The following is an 18,330-nucleotide window of genomic DNA, read 5'->3' on the forward strand; positions in this document are numbered from 1 at the left end:
ATATATATATATAGAGAGAGAGAGAGAGAGAGAGAGAGAGAGAATATATATTAAATATATAGAGAGAGTGAATGAAAATGAATATGCAGTATCAGGTCTTAGCTTCCATTCCACATAAGACTAATCAAGATACTGGGTGTAGAAGTGAGGGCACCCTTTTTAACCTGGAGCCACGTTGCCCATTTATGAAACTACAAGATTATATTCAAAGTAAGATTAATTTCATGAGAGGCATTCCATCAGCAGAGGTGCCTCTTCCCTGCTATCCCATGTTTACCTCTGCTCCAAACAGTACTTCTTTATTCACCCCAGGGGTAAATGCTGACAGAGTAGAAGCCTGGAGTCTGAGCCTGCCTCTTGACCCTGACACTTGCTGATTAGATGGACAAGTCCTCAGTCCTTGTTCCCTGCACTGTAGTGTGAGTTGTTGTTAAGTGCCATCAAGTTGGTTCTGACTCATAGTGACCCACTGACATTGCAGTTCAAATTGACTTTGCGGTCCAGAGCATTATCCTACAGCACCACACCAGGACTCCAACTTAGAAATGTTGAGAATATAGGAAACAGAAAATACAAAGCTTGATCAAATCATTTTTAGTGTTTTGCTTCTGCTATTGAATACCATCTGTGAGAACACTGATAAATTATCTTTCAGATAGATCCCCCTTCCCTCTAACACATGGTATTAAATAGCAGACGCAAAAAAGAACAACTTTTACAAATGATTTGATTAAGTTATATATTTTCTGTCTCCTGTATTCTCAACATATCTAAGTAAACCACACCTGATTAGTCCTCAGTTTTATCTTTTATTTTAAAATCACTCTGAAATTAGGACATATCTTGGAGATCTATATAGAAAGTGAAAATTTTCCTTTTTTCCTCTAAGTAAAAAGAAAACCAGAAAAACCTCAGAAATTAGCTGCTACTGTTGGACTAATCTTGAAGGTCTCTTTGGCATATTTGGAATCCATTAGGGATTGTGCAGACTCATGAGAAGTCTCACCAATTAATCTTTCCATTGGAAAACAGGGTAGGCATATATCACAGGTGATTTTAAAACAATAGGAGTTTATATTCACAATTAGTATAAAAAGAGACTTCCTCCATGAAGGTATATTTGACCTTATGTAAGCAAATGCATAAAAAGATGCTCTGATATAAAGACATTTATTTCACAGCCTTCTCTCCCTCCCCCTCCCCCACCAGCAGTGTATTTAAATATGAGAACAATTTGTTGCTCCAATGAGTTCTTATTCACTGTCAAGTGGGTTTCTGTATACAGTTTCTAAGACTACATCTTTAGGGACAAAGAAAGCCTCATTTTTCTCCTGTGGAGCAGCTGGTGGGTTTGAACTGCTAGCCTTGCGGTAAGCAGCCCAGCACATAATACTCTATGCTACCAGGGGTTCTTATATTAGGAGGGTGGAAAACTATGAACAGATTATCTGTAGGCTGCTTCAACTCCAAAATTTAGTAAAGAAAGAAAGAAGGAAAAGAAGGAAGGAAAAAATAGTCATTTATTGTTTGTAACATTGCCTATAACATGAAATCATCCTTTTTTCTCTAGAACAAAGATCTGTTTGTCCTGACCTATGGAGCTCTGGTCGCCCAACTCTGTAAGGATTATGAAAAGGATGAAGATGTCAATAAATATTTAGACAACATGTAAGTAAGAAGGCTTCCATTCTTGAGGAATGCATGTGATTTCTTAATATCACCTCTGTTTTACTCTCTATTTTCTTCCTTTCACACTTGTTCCATTTCAAAGAATCACATCTTAAAGTTGAATGTAATATTTTACAGCTGCCACATACAGTTGACAGCATAAATAGGAATGGAATGGGAAGGAACTGTTTCCACAACTATCAAGCATATAACATTTTCTTTTTAGTTAGAAACCATTCTTAAAAGGAAATAAGTGTGGAAAAATTCAAACTGTTCTTTTAGCAATATGATGGAATATCAAATTTTATTCTTCTTTGCACTTTTTTATTCTAATACAGCTTCTTCCAGTACAAATATATGTTTATATAAGCATGGACTACTTATGGAGGGATATGCAAAAATAAAATTAAAAGACTCATAATAGTTGATTCAATGAAGAGAGCTATGGGATTGAAGTTATAGGTGCTGTGGAGTCAACTCTCTCTTAGTGACCCTATAGATAGAGTAGAACTGTCCCATAGGGATTCCCACACTGTTGTAGGACCAGAGCAGATGGCTAGGTCTTTTCTCCCATAGAGCAGTCCATGTGTCCAAAATACTGAGTTTTGGTTATTAGTTTAGTGTTTAATCACTGTTCCATCAAAACTCCATGGAACTATGGGTAAGAGGTAGATTTTTTTTATTTTTTATGTAGGCTTTTATTGTTTGAATGCTTTTACAATGATGATGCTTTACATAAAAAATAATAAAACTTATTCCCTTATTTAAAAAATAAAGTACATTTTTCTTGTATTTACTTATGGACATTCCTTGTATACAAACTTTATTTTATTCAAAATAATTATTTGATCATTATATCATTGCCCAACAAGAAAATATCAATCAGTATTTTGAACCTCTTAATTAGGATTTGAAAAGGATTCTGGAAAATATATACTGGTTAGAAGATTTTTTTTCTATTTAGGTAGTTTGGAGGGGACATTTAGCGTACTTGAGCATTTTAGAGCTTTTTAAAAAGATTCGTTGTATTTCCAGTTGGAAGACAGACAACAGAAAGGAAAGCTTGAAGATACTCTTTTTGAACCCGTGGTTTCCTCCCTTCAGAAATAATTTTGCTTATCCTTTTTCTGTCTGTAAAGTGTTTTTGGTTTGTTTATTTGTTTAAATTGTCTTATGTTTATTTTGGTCCACATGTTTTTTTTTTTTTTTATGTTGTTATTAGATGTTATTAAGTCAATTTTAACTTGTAGTAACTGCATGTGACAGAGTAGAACCACCCCACAGGGTTTTCTAGGCTATAATCTTTACAAAAGCAAATCACTAGATCATTCTTCTGCAGTGCCATTGGGTGGGATCAAACCGCCAACCTTTCTGTTAGTGCTTGCATCACCAGGGTTCCTTCTTCGTTAAACTCCTCAGCTGTACATCCTCAGACTATGTCAACTCCATAGGGTTGTCAGGGGTTGGTAGTCAGCTTCTAGCTCTTGTATTGTTTTGTGGAATAATTGAAAAAGGAAGCTCCTTTATTTGACTAAAAACACACTGGTTAGCTAATTGGATGCACATTTTAACAAATATGAAGGAACTCTTAGTAAAGAATGAATTTTGATAGACTAAAAAAAAAGACTTTGCCTTAAGAAAAGAAGTAGCTCACATTTGGATGCCTTGATAGCTTCTCCTAAGAGCATCTTACATTTTTAATTTGAAGCATAAAGTATCCATTTTGCAGAAATATATTCCTTAACCAAAGTAAGATACATATGGATGTTGTGTTGTTCAGAGTGTTCCCTTCCCATCACTTTTCCCAGTTGCTGTGAATATACATCCTGATCATTAGAAAACACTGGGACTATTTTAAAATTCCAATTACTTTGTGCATATTGTGGGCATTCTGTTCTCTAAGATCTTTTCTATGTGAACTTGCTGGCTAGGTTTACTAAAGTATGTTTTCTTGAAAGTCAAGTAAGCTAAATTAAATATTTTTATCTATTTAGAATTGTAAGGCGCTCTGGTAGTGGTTATGAGTCAGGCTGCTAATCTCAAGGGCAGCAGTTCGAAACTACCAGCTGTTCTGTTGGAGAAAGATGAGGTTTTTCTGCTCCAGTAAAGAATTATAGCCTCAGAAACCCTCTGTAGGGTTACTATGAGTTGTAACCAACCTCACAGCACATAACCACCACCACCACCATGTAGAATTACAAATAGAGTATCTCATTGGAATAATAAATATTTTGACAGTGAATCAATCTTCCCTCAATCATTCAGTCTCCAAAATCCTCACCTCTTTTTAGACACCCTGGAGAAATTCTTGTTTGTACAATATGATGAGCTTCTCTTGAACCTAGGTTGTTCATCCAAATTGTTTCATTTGTTTATGTACTCGTGGCTGTGATATTAACAGACTGATTTTGTGCCTGAGGTTTGACAAAAGAAGTCTTAGTTCTTTTAAATTCCACATTAAGGTCATATTTCTTCACCTAGATTGAAATAGAGAGACAGAGTTCTTATATTCCTCAGAAATACCCAAATTTCTCAGTGAATCTTATTGATGGTGTATGCTCAATCCTCTTACTACACAAGCGGTAGTATTATCACATCTCAAAAAAATTAGTTCAGACTTATACTTCAGGTACTATTATATTTGCTGTGGGTGGAAATAATAATATGCATTCCTTAGAATCCATAGATTCAGTTTCCCTGGAATTCAAAATGAATTTGTCTTTTTTTTTTTTTTTTTTTCTTTAAAGTAAAATTCAGATTTTCAATTGCTGAAATCTTCCCTGACAACAAACATGTATTTCTTTGCATTCCATTTCTTCCAGAGCCTATCCTGGACATACCTGTCCTCCTACCATTACACTATGCTAACAAGCATGAGCATGTAGTAATCATAATTTGTTGCAGACAAGCTAACTAGACTCTTATCCTGTTTCTGTCAATAGTTAATGCTGAGAAAGTTAGTTACCAAGGAGAAGCACTAAGCTACAGGTACCAACCTTCTTTCATGTTAATGTATATTGTCAAGTCTGGCCCAGCCTTGATTCTGCCATATTCCTCTTGTTAATATTTCTTAGCTGTGTTACTCTATGCTTCTGTAGTTAGGGTCAAATAAGAAGCCCACTGCCAAACAGCCATTTGTCTTGTCATCTTTGCTTCAGTTTCTGCAAGTGTTAAATAGTTACATCGATTTTTAATCACTGATAGACTTACTACTTAGATATTATTTTCAGGTGGTATTCTTTCCACTATCCACAGGGGATATGGCATTGGAACACGGCTGGTGGAAGACTTTTTGGCTCGATCCTGTGTGAGAAGATGCCATAGTTATTCAGAAATTACAGACATCATTGCACAGGTAAATGAATCTTAGCTTTATCTTTGCTTTTTCTTTGGTTTAGTGTTTTTGTTTGTTTGTTTTTTCTGATTTGACAGGTTTCATCTATGTTTGTTAGGCACTGACAAAGGGGATTGTAATCAAACAGCATTTATTTCAGCACAGAAATAACATTGCTGTGAACTGAAAGAGAAATGCTTCCAGGCATTTAAGCATCTATAGATTTTCTTGAACGCATGGTGTGGGTAGAGTGTATGTTTTACATTGGGGAAAATGATTTGAGAAAATAGATAGAAGAAGACTGTGCTGTGATTTTTAAATAGGACAACTTGTGTATTTGTAATTTCCTAGTGTTGCCATAACACAAATCCCACAGGTGTGTGGTTTTAAAGAACAGGAATTGATTTTCTCACAGTTTAGGAGGCTAGACATCCAAATTCAGCACACCAGCTATGGCTAAAATATCTCTGTTAGCTCTAGGGGAAGGGCCTTATCTCAGTTTCTATAATCCTGGTGTTCCTCAATTCCTTGGCAATATTTTCCTGGGCAGTGGGTTAAGCACTGGGCTGCTAATCACAAGGTTGGTAGTTCAAACCATTCAGCCACTCCATGGGAGAAAGATGAGACTGTCTACTCCTATAAAGATTTGCAGTCTCAGAAAGCCTAAGGAGCAGCTTGACTCTGTCCTATAGGGTGGCTAGGGTCTGAATCAACACTATGGTAGTGGGCTGAGTTTGTTTTTTATCTTGTCTCCATTTGTGCTTGCTGATTTCTTTATCTGTGCTGCCCTTTTTAAAACTCAGCAATTATTAGGTTTATGACACATCCTACACTGATATGGGTGTTCTGCTGTGGCACTGTAAGTAAGATAAAGCACTAAACTGCAAGGTCAGTTTGAACTGCAAGATCAGAGATTCAAACCCACCAGCCTCTCCTGGGAAACCCTACACAGAGTTGTTATGAGTTGATACCTACTTGATGGTACTTAACAACATCAACACTGATATGGTCTTATTAACATGACAAAGAGAATCCTAAACCTTTGTCTTCATTATCTAGTACTGCTATAACAGATATACCGCAATGGTATTTATTCTACCACAGTTTGAGGTGACAAGTCTGAATTTAGGGTGCCAGTTCCAAAGAGAGCCTTTCTCTTTCTGTTGGCTCTAGGGGAAGTCCTTGTCATCAATATCCCTCTGGGTCTAGAAGGTTCACAACACAGAGACTTCAGGTACAATGGACATTCTCCATTCCTGGTTCTTCCTTCTTGGTGGTAGTAGGTCCCTCCATCTTTGCTCACCTGTTTAATCTCTTTTATGTCTCAAAAGAGATAGACTCAAGGTACAACCTAATCCTACAGATTTTATCCAACCTCATTAACATCATAGAGGTTGGGATTTACAACCCAGAGGACAAATATATCATATCACAAAATGGAAGATAATTATTTAAAAATGAAAATACCCACACTACTCACACTAATACAAATTTTCAAGAAATACAATGAAATCCATAAGAACTCTAATCCCAACATTCACAGGTATAAAGGTTAGGGTTCTAACATATAATTTGGGGGACACAATTCAACCCATAACAATGTATATTACCCCATGCCAATTTCTTTAAATAAATTTTCAGTGTATGGAAGGAAATGGTCTCTGGCCAACTCAGAGAATATTTTTATAGTCATTCCAGACCAGTGTTTTCTTTCCCAAGACAAAAATAAAGGTTTTGTAAACACATGCAGTCCAAGAACTTTCACAGCTCTGTTGCATAAGGGACAACTTGAAATCATTTAGGATAATCTCAAATGTCTTACATATAAGACAAGACTGGTGAATGTATCTTTACCCAGAATTCCTTTAAGATCCAGGCCTACAAATATCAACCAAGTGTTCTGAATTTGTGGGACACAAGAAAGTATGCATTGATGCAAGATATTTATGAGGTCCAAGTGTACTGTTTCCTGGTCTCCACAACGGACCGATTAAGTCAGTCTCATTTTTCTTTTCAACTCTTTACTTTAACATTGTTATATGTTGCCATATTAATTATTTATAAGAATGTTGTTGTTAAGTGCCAATGCATTGATTCTGACTCATAGCGACCAGTATAGGGTTTCTGAGGGGCAGCTGGTGAGTTTGAACTGCTGACCTTCTGATTTGAAGTCCAGTGCAGATCCTACAGTGCCATACCAAGAGTCCTTAAATGAATGGCAGTCACTACACAGTGTTTTGTGATTCTAAATTAAATTATTGTTACTATGATAATATTTTAGTATATTATGATTGATAAATCAAGTGGTTGAAATTAGAAACTAGGTCTTCTGACCCTAGTGCAGTGAGTTTACCATTACTGCTAAATAGGTTTAATCGCAGGAGAAAGATAAAGATTTCTGCTCCAGCAAACGCTATACAGGGTTACTATGAGTTCAAACCAACTCCACGGCACACAACCACAAACCACCACCAGATAGGTTTAAAAATATTTTTTTCCTATATTGATAGTATCAATATCTATATTGATAGTGGAGTCCTGGTGTGGCGCTGTGTGGGATTAATGCGTCAGACTGCAAAGCCGTTTGAACTGCAAGGTCGGTGGTTCAAGTTCACCAGCTGCTCCTTGGAAACCCTATACAGGGTTGCTATGGGTCGGAATCGACTCGAAGGCACTTAACAACATATTGATAGTGTATAACTAAGATACTGATCTGAAAACTAGGACATTTCCCACCAAAGCAACTCTCTGGGCAGTACTCAAAGACTTTATAGTCATTTAAATGGAAAGTATGTAGTTGAAATGTATACATTTAGATGGTTGTGCTCTTTTGCATTGTATTCTGTAACACTCCTGGGAACTCAGGGCCTTTGGATTAGTAAGGACACTCTTTCTGAAGTGAAGATGGTGAGATCACTTTGAAATGATCCATATAGACTCTTCCCAAATCTATCTATGGTTTTTGCAATATTATATTGTCGTGTGCCATCAAATCCATTCCAACTCATAGTGACCCTAGGCACAACAGAACTAAACACTGCTCAATCCAGGGCCAACCTCACAATTGTCATTATGCTTGAACCCATTACTGATGCCACTGTGCCAGTCCATCTCATTGGAATGAGGGATATTGTTGCTGATGTCAGATGGATCTTGGCTGAAAGCAGAGAATACCAGAAAGATGTTTACTTGTGCTTTATAGACTATGCAAAGGTATTCAACTGTGTGAATTAAGAGCACTTAAATACTGATGAAGATCAAAGATTGCAGTCTTCAGAATGGATTGCTCTTCAATGTAAAGAAAATAAAAATCCTCACACCAATATATGACATTATGATAAGTGAAGAAAAGATTGAAATTTTGCTTGGATTTACAATCAATGCTCATGGAAGCAGCAGTCAAGAAATCAAACAATGTAGATGTATTGTATTAAGAAAATCTGCTGTAAAATCTCTCTTCAAAGTGTTAATGAGCAAAGTTGTCACTTTGAGGACTAAGATGGATCTGACCCAAACCATGGTAATTTCAATTACCTCTTATCCATATGAAAGTCGGACAATGAATAAGGAAAAATGTAGAAGAATTGATGCATTTAAATCATGGTGTTGGTGAATAATATTGAAAATACCATATACTTCCAGAAGAACAAACAAATCTGTGTTGGAAGGAGTACAGCCAGAATGCTCTTAAGAAGCAAGGATGGCAAGACTTAGTCCCTTGTTCTTTGTCTATGTTGTCAGGAGGGATCAATTCCTGAAAGAGGACATCTTACTTGGTAAAGTGATTGTTGCTGTTAAGTGCCATCAAGTCTACTCTGACTCAAGGCAACCCTGTGTAGTGTTTCTGACGAGCAGCTGGTGGGTTTGAACTGCCAACCTTGTGATTTACAGTCCACACCAGGAGTCCCTGGTAATAGGGAGGGGCAGTGAAAAAGAGGAAGATCTTCAATGAGATGGCAGCAACAATGGACTCAAATATAACATCAATTGTGAGGATGGTGCAGGACCGGCAGTGTTTTGTTCTATTGTATATGGACTCCTATGAGTCAGAAGTGACTTGATGGCACCTAACAAAAACAACTTATATATTTAAGGTTGCTTGCTAGATTTTAGACAACTGAAGACAAAAATAACTGCAAGAGTTGATTTAGAAACTCGTTCCAAAGAGCCAGTAAAAGAGGAAATTTTAATGTAGTCTTCTAAATATATATAATATGATTTTATATAAAATTATATAAACATATACTTATATAAATCAGAATATAAATACATATATTATTATATACAACATATATAATTTATGCACACAAAGGGTACTTCAAAAAGTTCATGAAAAATGAAATGAAAAGATAATGAAATTTCTCCATGAACCTTTTGAAATCTATTGGTATATGTGTGTATTTTATACGGTACACATATGTGGTGTTACAGGATAAGCATTCGAAGTCAAAGTTGGTTTGAACTGCAAGGTCGGTGGTTCAAACTCACCAGCTACTCCTCAGAAACCCTATACAGGGTTGCTATGAGTCGGAACCAACTTGACAGCACTTAACAACAACAGTAATATGCAAGTATTTTCTATGTTTAAAAAGAGATGATTAAAAGAATACAAAACAAAAATGGTTGAGTAAAGAGTAGTAACCAATAAAGGTAAAAATATGTATCAACTCAGTATGAAGAACCTGGAATTATTCTCTGTGAAACATTGAAAGAACAAAGTTCATTTGAAATATGCTCACTTCTGGAATTCCCTTTGTCCTGGAGACATTGGGGTTAATCTAACTGTGCCCCAGCCAGAAGTGACAAGGGAGGATTTTTCAGCTTTTTACTGTCTTTCCTTGGCTCTGAGTGCAGACTTGTGGACTCAAAAGGCATGATTTCAAAAGTTAATTTTAATTATAAAAACATAAGGGAACTAGGTTTCCCAAGTAGAAAAACAAAAGGCCTATTTAAGCAATAACTTTTTAAAAGCACCATCAACCTAAAAGTAGCTACTATCAAATATCCCATAAAAGTCTTTAGAAGTGGCTCAGTCGATTGGAAGTCTCACATAAAACCTTCCAGGTACATGTGGTTCTCTGCCAAGATATGCCTCAAGTCCTCTTAGCTATTTAAGAAAAATATATAAAGCTGAAAGCAAAAGTTAATTATGCCAGTATGGGGTATACGTTTATGCAAGACCTAAAAGGATTTGTTCTTTGTCAAGAAAACATTTTCTTATTAACATTTTATAACAGTGATCTCATATAAAATTTGTCCTTTTGTGACTAATTTCACTCAGCATAATGTCCTCCAGTTTCATCCATGTTGTGAGGAGTTTTTCAGATTTGTCATTATTTTCATTGTTGCATGGTATTTTACTGTGTGTATGCACCAAAGTTTTTTTAACCATTCTTCTGTTGATGGGCATTTAGGCTGTCTCCATCTTTTTGCTATTATGAATATTGCTGTGATAAACATGGGTGTGCACAAATCTGTTCATGTCATGGCTTTCACAATATGAGGTAGAAGAATTGTTGAGTCATATGGTATTTCTAATTACCAACATTTTTGGAAAGTGCCATACCATTTTCCATAGTGGTTGCACCATTTTACAGTTCCATTAATAGTGAAGGAGGGCCCCAGTTTCTCAACACCCCTGTCAACATTATTTTTCTTTTTTTTTTTTTTTCACATTTTTCTATTAATGCTATAGTAAGATGATATTTTATTGTTGTTTTGATTTGCAGCAACAAATGGCTAATGATCATGAGCATTTCTTCATGTTTGTAGGCCGCCTGAATGTCTTCTTTGGTGAAGTGTCTATTCATGTCCTTTGCCCATTTTCTAATTGGATTGTTTGTCTTCTTGTGGAGGAATTGAAGTGTTCTAAAATTTTTGGAAAGTAGTCCTTTGTCTGATATGTCATTGCCAAGTATTTTTTCTCAGTCTTTGGTTCTCCTGTTACTCTTTTAGTGAAATCCTTTGAGGCACATAAGTGTTTAATTTTTAAGAGTTACCAATAATCTATTTTGTCTTTTGTTAGTGTGTTTTCAGTTATGTTTGGTAGTGTTTTTATGCATCAGAACCCCTAAAGAAGTCCCAATTTTTTCATTGATGATTTTCTTAGTTCTAGGCTTTATATTTACATCTTTAATCCATATTGAGTTCATTTTTTTACATAGTATGAGATATGGATCTTATTTCATTTTTCTGCAAATGGACTTACAGTTTTGTTGGCACCATCTTTTGAAGAGACTATCCCAGCCCCCATTTAATGCAATTTGGTCCTTTGTTGAAGATCAACTGACAGTAGGAGGATGGATTTACTTCTGGGTTCTTGATTCTGTTTCATTGATCTATGCGTCTTTCATTGTACCAATGCCAGGCTATTTTGACTATTGTGACTGTGTAGTAGATTTTGAGTTTGGGAAGTGAGAAGCCTTCTACTTTGTCCTTTTATAATAATGCTTTGTGGACCCAGGGTCTCTTTCCTTTCCATATAAAGTTAGTGATTAGTTTTTTCCATCTCTTTAAAGAATGATATTGGAATCTGAATTGGGATTGTATTCTATCTATAGATTACTTTGGGTGGTGTTGACATTTTCACAGTGTTAAATCTTCCTATTCATGAGCATGGCATATTCCTCCATTTCTGCAAGTCTTTCTTGTTTTCTTGTAATATAGTGTTTTGAAGTTTTCTTTGTATAGGTCATTTGGTTCTCTGGTTAGATTTATTCCCAAGTATTTCATTTTGGGAGGTGACTATTGTAAATATTAAATATTTACAATATTGACTTGCAATATTAGGAATTCTATGGGCAAAAACAAAAATCCTCACCACTGAACCAATAAGCAACATTCTTATCAATGGAGAAAAGATTGAAGTTGTCAAGGACTTCATTCTTCTTGGATCAACTATCAACACTCACGGAAGCAGCAGTCAAGAAATCAAACAATATACTGCATTAGGCAAATCTGCTGCACAAGAACTTTTTAAAGTGTTGAAGAGCAAAGATGTCAGCTTGAGGACTAAGGTGTACCTGACCCAAGCCATGGTATTTTTAATAACCTCATATGCATATGAAAGCTGGACAGTAAATAAGGAAGCATAGAAGAATTAATGCATTTCAGTTATGGTGTTGGAGGAGAATATTGAAAGTGCAGTGGCTGCCAAAAGAACCAACAAATTCATGTTGGATGAAGTGCAGCCAGAGTGCTCCTTGGAGGCCAAGATGGCCAAACTTCGTCCCTCATACTTTGGACATATGTCAGGAAGGACCAGTCGCTGGAGAATGATATCATGTTTGGTAAGGTCAGAGAAAATGAGGAAGACCCCCAACAAGATGGGTTGGCCAAGTAGCAGCATCGATGGACTCAAGCATGGCAACAATAGTCAGGTTGGCCCAGAATTGGGTAGTGTTTCACTCTGCTGTGCATATGGTCACTATGAGTCAGTACTGACTCGATGACACCTAACAACAACAACAACATGGTCAAAATATTGAATGATACAGAAAGCATCAAGAATAGATGGAAGGAATACACATAGTCACTGTATCAAAAAGAAATGATTGTTTTTCAACTGTTTAAAGAAGTAGTATATGATCAAAATTGAATAGTATTGAAGGAAGAAGTCCAAGGTACACTGAAGGGATTGGCAAAGAACAAGGTTATGGGAATTGATGGAATACAAATTGAAATCTTTCAAAATACTGATACAGCACTGGAGACACTCATTCATTTTTGCCAAGAAATTTGGATGACAACTACTTGGCCAACTGATTGGGAGAGATCCATATTGGTACCTATTCTAAAGAGAGGTGACTCAACAGAATGCAGAAATCTTCAGACAATATCATCAATGTCACATGCAAGTAAAATATTGCTAAAGATAATTTTAAAATGGCTGCAACAGTACATTGACAGGGAACTGCCAAAGGCTCAAGTCAGATTCAGAAGAGGATGTGGATATATCCTGGCTGAAAGTAGAGAAGAAAGACGTTTACCTGTGCTTTTTAAAAATTGATTCCACAAAGGCTTTCTACTGTGTGGCTCATGATAAGCTATAGACAGCATTGCAGAGAATGGTTATTCTGGAACACTTAGTTGTGCTCATGAGAAACATGTACATAGACTATGAGGCAGTCGTTCAAACAGAACAAAGGGACACCGAATGATTTAAAATCAGGAAACGTGTGTGCCGGGGTTTTATTCTTTCACCATACCAACTCAATTTGTATGCTGTACAAATAATCAGAGAAACTGATTTATATGAAGGAGAACATGGCATCAAGATTGGAAGGAGTCTCATTAATAACCTATGATATGTAGATGATACAACCTTGCTTGCTGAAAGTGAAAAGGACGTAAAATACTTTCTGATGAAGATCGAAGACCACAGCTTTCACTATGGGTTGTACTTAAATGTAAAGAAAATAAAAATCCTCACCACTGAACCAATAAATAACATCAAAATTAATGAAGAAAATATTGAAGTTTTCAAAGACTTTATTTTGCTTTGATCCCCAATCAACACTTACAGAAGCAGCAGTCAAGATATCAAACAATGTATTACATTAAGCAAATCTGCTGCACAAAACCTCTAAGAGTTCAAGAGCAAAGATGTCAGTTTGAGAACTAATGTGTGCCTGACCCAATATATGGTATTTTCATTGCCTGATATGCATCTGAAAGAAGAATACTGAATAAGGACAAGCATAGAAGAATTCATGCCTTAAGTTATCATGTTAGTGAGGAATAATGAAATATTGCCAGAAGAACAAACAAATCTGTCTTAGAAGAAGTACAGCCAGATTGCTCCTTAGAAGCCAGGATGATGAGATTTCATCTCTCATACTTCAGACATATTATCAAGAGGGACTTATCCCTGAAATAGTACCTCATGCTCTGTAAAGTGGAGAGTCAGAGAAAAAAAAAAAAAAAAAAGACACCCTCCCCAAAGAAATGGATTTGTATAGTAGCAGCAGCAATGGGCTCAAGTGTAACAACAATTGTAAAGGTAGCACTGGACTAGATAGTGTTTAGTTCTGTTATGCTATGAGTCAAAACTGACTCAATGGCAACAAACAATAACAATTTTAAATGGTATTGTTTCCCTAATTTTCTTTACAGAACTCTCTTTATTAGTGAAAATGAATTCAATTGATTTGTGTATGTTGATATTGTACCCTGCCACTTTGCTGAATCTTTCAATGAGTTCTAATAAATTTCTTGCTGAGTCTTTTGGAATTTCCTAAGAATGTTGTTGCCAGGTGCCATCAAGTCTGAACCGACTCATAGCGACCCCATGCACAGCAGAACGAAACAATGTCCAATCCTGGGCCAACCTCACTACCGCTGCCACACTTGAGTCCATCAATGATACCACCTGGCCAATCCATTTCGTTAGAGGTCTTCCTCTTTTTCTCTGTTTTAATGTTTACTGAATCTTTCTGATTTTCCTCTTTCATTTTGATGTGAAAGTATATTAATTTTCTTTGAGGTTGTTTACCCTGTAGTTTATTAATTTTTCTCCATTTTAAACAGTCTACTTAATTTTGAAATCTAGTTAACTACTTCACTGTTTTAGAAGTCCTGTATCAATATTATTCCCTCTTTTTGCTTTGTAGCTGACTTCATTACAAAATTGATCTCTAGTTCCCTATTTTCTGTCTTATAGGTTTGTTTTATTTCAAATACTTCTATGTCTGGATTGGAGTCCTTGTGTGACACTACAGGATAGTGTACTAGACCATAAGGTCAGTTTAAACAGAAGGTTGGTGGTTCAAACCCACCAGCCACTTCAGACAGGGCGGCTATACGTAGGAACCAACTGGACAGCACTTAACATACCAGGGTTGAGTTCCAGGTGGTGTTGTCATGTATGCTAATCTCAGGTTGTTTGTTGTTTTTGGTTATCAGTCTAAAGAACACGCTTCAGTATTTTTTGTAAAATTGACCTTGTTATTAAAAATTCCTTTAGTTTCTATTTTTCTGGAACTGTCCTAAATTAACCATGTGAGGGAACAACTTTGTTGGTTACATGATTCTTAGTTGGCATTCTTTTCTTTCTTTCAGAGTTTTTCATATGTCACCCCATTGCTTTCTTGCTTGCCTGGTTTTTGATGAAAAATCAGAGCTTTGTTTTATTGGTTCTCCTTTGCAGGTAACTTTTTGTTTTTCTTAAGCTACTCTCAGGATTCTTTCCTTGTCTTTTGTTTTGGAAAGTTTGATTATATGTCTTGGTGGTTTTCTTTTGGTATCTATCCTGTTTGGGATTCATTCGGCTTCTTGTTTGTATTCATGATGTTAGGGAAATTTTATACCAACAGCTCTTTTGTCACTTTTCTCTATGCTTTTTATTTCTCTTTCTTGTTCTGGAATTCTGATCACCCATAAGTTATTCCTCTTCATGGTGTCTCACATAACTCTTAGGCTTTTTTTTTTTTTCCATTCTTTTTCTGGATTGTTCTTGTAGCATACTCGTATTGAGAGATTTATGTTTAAGCTCACTAATTCAAGCGTCCATTACTTCAAATCTATTCCTTTGCCCTTTCAATGTATTGACCATTTCTGAAATCTTAGTATTAATCTTCTGGATTTCTAATAGAAAATTTTGTATTTTTTCAAAATGTGCATTTATTTTATCTGCTTGTTCTTGTAGTGTTTTCCTGAATTCCTCTAAATTTTTTTCTGTATTATCCTTGCTTTCCTCAATCTGTTAGTACTTTGAAGGTACCTAAATGTCATTCTTTTAAATTAATTTTTAGTTAGCTTCATTACCTTTTCTTCCTTAGAAACATTTTCTTACTCTGCATCTTGGTCATTTATTTAAGCCATTCTCTTTTGCTTCTTTGTGTGAGTCAAAATTGTCTATTGTCTCTGGTTATACTTAATTGTGGTGTTGTATTATTTGTATTTTAGAAGCTCTGGTAGCATAGTGGTTGTGACTCAGGCTGCGAACCTTATGGTCAGCAGTTCGAAACTATCAGCTGTTCTGTGGAAGAAAGATGAGGCTTTCTGCTCCTGTAAAGATTTACAGCCTCAGAAACCCTGAACAGGGTCGCTATGAGTCAGAACCAACTCCACGGCACACGGCACATAACAACAATAACAGTTATTTGTATTTAATTGATGATTGTATGTTCATGTGTATTTAGGCTGTCACCCACTGTCTGTCTCCTGTGGATGTAGTTAGAAAATGGAATTTGTGCACTGGTCTATGCTCATCTTTCATTCACCTCAGCTTAGGGTGAGTCAGGCTGGTGTTGACCAACTAGCATGGGAGCTGTTATTGGCTCTTTCCTAGTGGGTGGAGCTTCAGAGTGTATGGCTGTGGCTGGGCTATATGAATACAGTTGCTGTCCCCTTTTCTGTTGCTCATGTAAATCTGCTTTGCCAGGCCACTTTCTATGCCAAAGCTACTTACAGAAGTTCAAGATGGTCATGCTGCATTTGAATGGCCATTCACCAGTCTTCCTGCCTTGCCATCCCTGCCCAGTTTCTCCTTCCAGCTAGCACTCAATCCACTCCTCTAAACTTTCCCTTTAAGTTCAGAGTTCCAGGATTTCCACCTGTGTCTGTTTTATTTGGTCTCTCATATCTTTTTTTTAAGAGGGTCTATGTAGCATGTCTGGAATTCTGGTGTGGCACTCTGGGCTAATGCATCAGACTTCCAAGTCATTTGAACTGTAAGGTTGGTGATGGTTCAAGCTCACCAGCTGCTCCTTGAAAATTCTATACAGGGTCAATATGGGTCAGAATCGACTCGACAGCACTTACTTAACAACAACAACAAATGTATCATGTCTGCCTAGTCTACCATCTTGCCAGAAGTCAGGATTTGTTCTTTAGTAGATTCTCAAAAAATGTCATTGAAAGAAAGGAAAAGAAGAGTGATATAAAGGGGAAAAGGAAGGGGAAATAACAAAAGAGAAGGGAAGAAAGAGGAAAAAAGAACGTATTTGATTTTTGGTTCAGGCCCCTCAGATGGGCCCTTGTTAGCAGGGAAGAGTCCAGGGAATATTCCTCATGCTGCCCAACAACAGATTGAAGGGCTCCAGGAGGCCCTGGAACAAGAACCTGTGCATTGAGCTGACAATGGAATCTTCCACGTGGAAACAGAAATATGTTTTTCTATGTGTCAAACTAAAGGAGAAAAGACTGAGAAAGAATTTAATGAGAGAATCTTCGAGAGGCAATGGGTACAAAAATATATATAAAAGAAAAAACAAACAACTAGAATGTTCCCCATTACAAAAAGTGTATTCTGCCTTTGAAAGAGTTAATTTCAGGTTCTAAAGTTACCTTTCACTAAATTAGAAATAAATCTCTTTGACATAACTAAAAAGGAATTTAAGGCACTTACTGATGAAGATAAAAAAAAAAAAAAACCTATGGCTTTCATTTAGTGTAGATTATGTTTCAACATAAAACAAAAATCTTCAAAACTGGACCAATAAATAACATCATAATAAACTGAAAAAGATTGACATCAAGGATTTCATTTTAGTTGGATCCACAATCAATGCCCATGAAAGCAGCATTCAAAAAATCAAATGTCACACTACAATGGGCAAAGCTTCTGCAAAATACCTCTTTAAAATGTCAAAGAGCAAAGGGTATATTACTTTGAGGGCTAAGGTACACCTGATGCAAGCAATTGCCTCATATGCATGTGAAAGCTAACCCATGAGTAAGGAAAACTGAAGAAGAAATGATGCATGGATTTGGCAAAGAATATCGAATATATCATGGACTGCCAGAAGAAAATCTATCTTGTAAGAAGTACAGCCAGAATCCTTCTTAGAAGCTAGGATGCCAAGACTTTGTCTCATGTTCTTTGGACACATTAGCCCTGGAGAAGGACATCATGCTTGGTAAAGAGACACTGAAAAAGAGAAAGACCCTCCGTGAGATGGATTGACACAGTGGCTGAAACCATGGGTTCACACATAGCAATGATTGTGGCATTGGCACAGGGCTGGGCAGTGTTTCATCCTGTTGTACATAGGCTCACTAAGAGTTGGAACCAACTTGATAGCATCTAACAACAGCATACTTTTAACTTCACCAGCACAATGCTCTTTTTCATGTGGGAGTGATTGACAGAGATGAAGGGTCAGACTTGAGCTATGAACTCACCCACTGATGCTTCACTTATAATTAACAGCTTTCATTAAAACGTCTGGCCTTTGTCAGCATTATCTCATTAATCCTTGTAAACTCTCCTCAGAAGAGGCAAGTGTCAATTGTTGGTCTGTTTTACAGGGAAGTAGGGCAAGGCCACAGGAAGTTGTGCCTTAAGCATAGTGACATGCTGCCTGTGTTGTATATATATATATATA

The 18,330-nt window shown here is 36.5% G+C and overlaps 1 protein-coding gene across 1 annotated transcript in view; it reads left to right on the forward strand.

The window, feature by feature from the left end:
* TRAPPC3L (trafficking protein particle complex 3-like) overlaps window positions 1-18,330 on the forward strand; it is a 51,284-nt gene that overhangs the window by 2,248 nt on the left and 30,706 nt on the right. The window contains exons 2-3 of the mRNA XM_006839910.1: window positions 1,571-1,668; window positions 4,924-5,023. Of these exons, the coding sequence (XP_006839973.1) occupies window positions 1,571-1,668; window positions 4,924-5,023 (198 nt within the window). The remainder of the gene's footprint in view (window positions 1-1,570; window positions 1,669-4,923; window positions 5,024-18,330) is intronic.

This window comes from Chrysochloris asiatica, unplaced genomic scaffold (genome assembly GCF_000296735.1).
Source record: "Chrysochloris asiatica unplaced genomic scaffold, ChrAsi1.0 scaffold00027, whole genome shotgun sequence".
NCBI lineage: Eukaryota > Metazoa > Chordata > Mammalia > Afrosoricida > Chrysochloridae > Chrysochloris > Chrysochloris asiatica.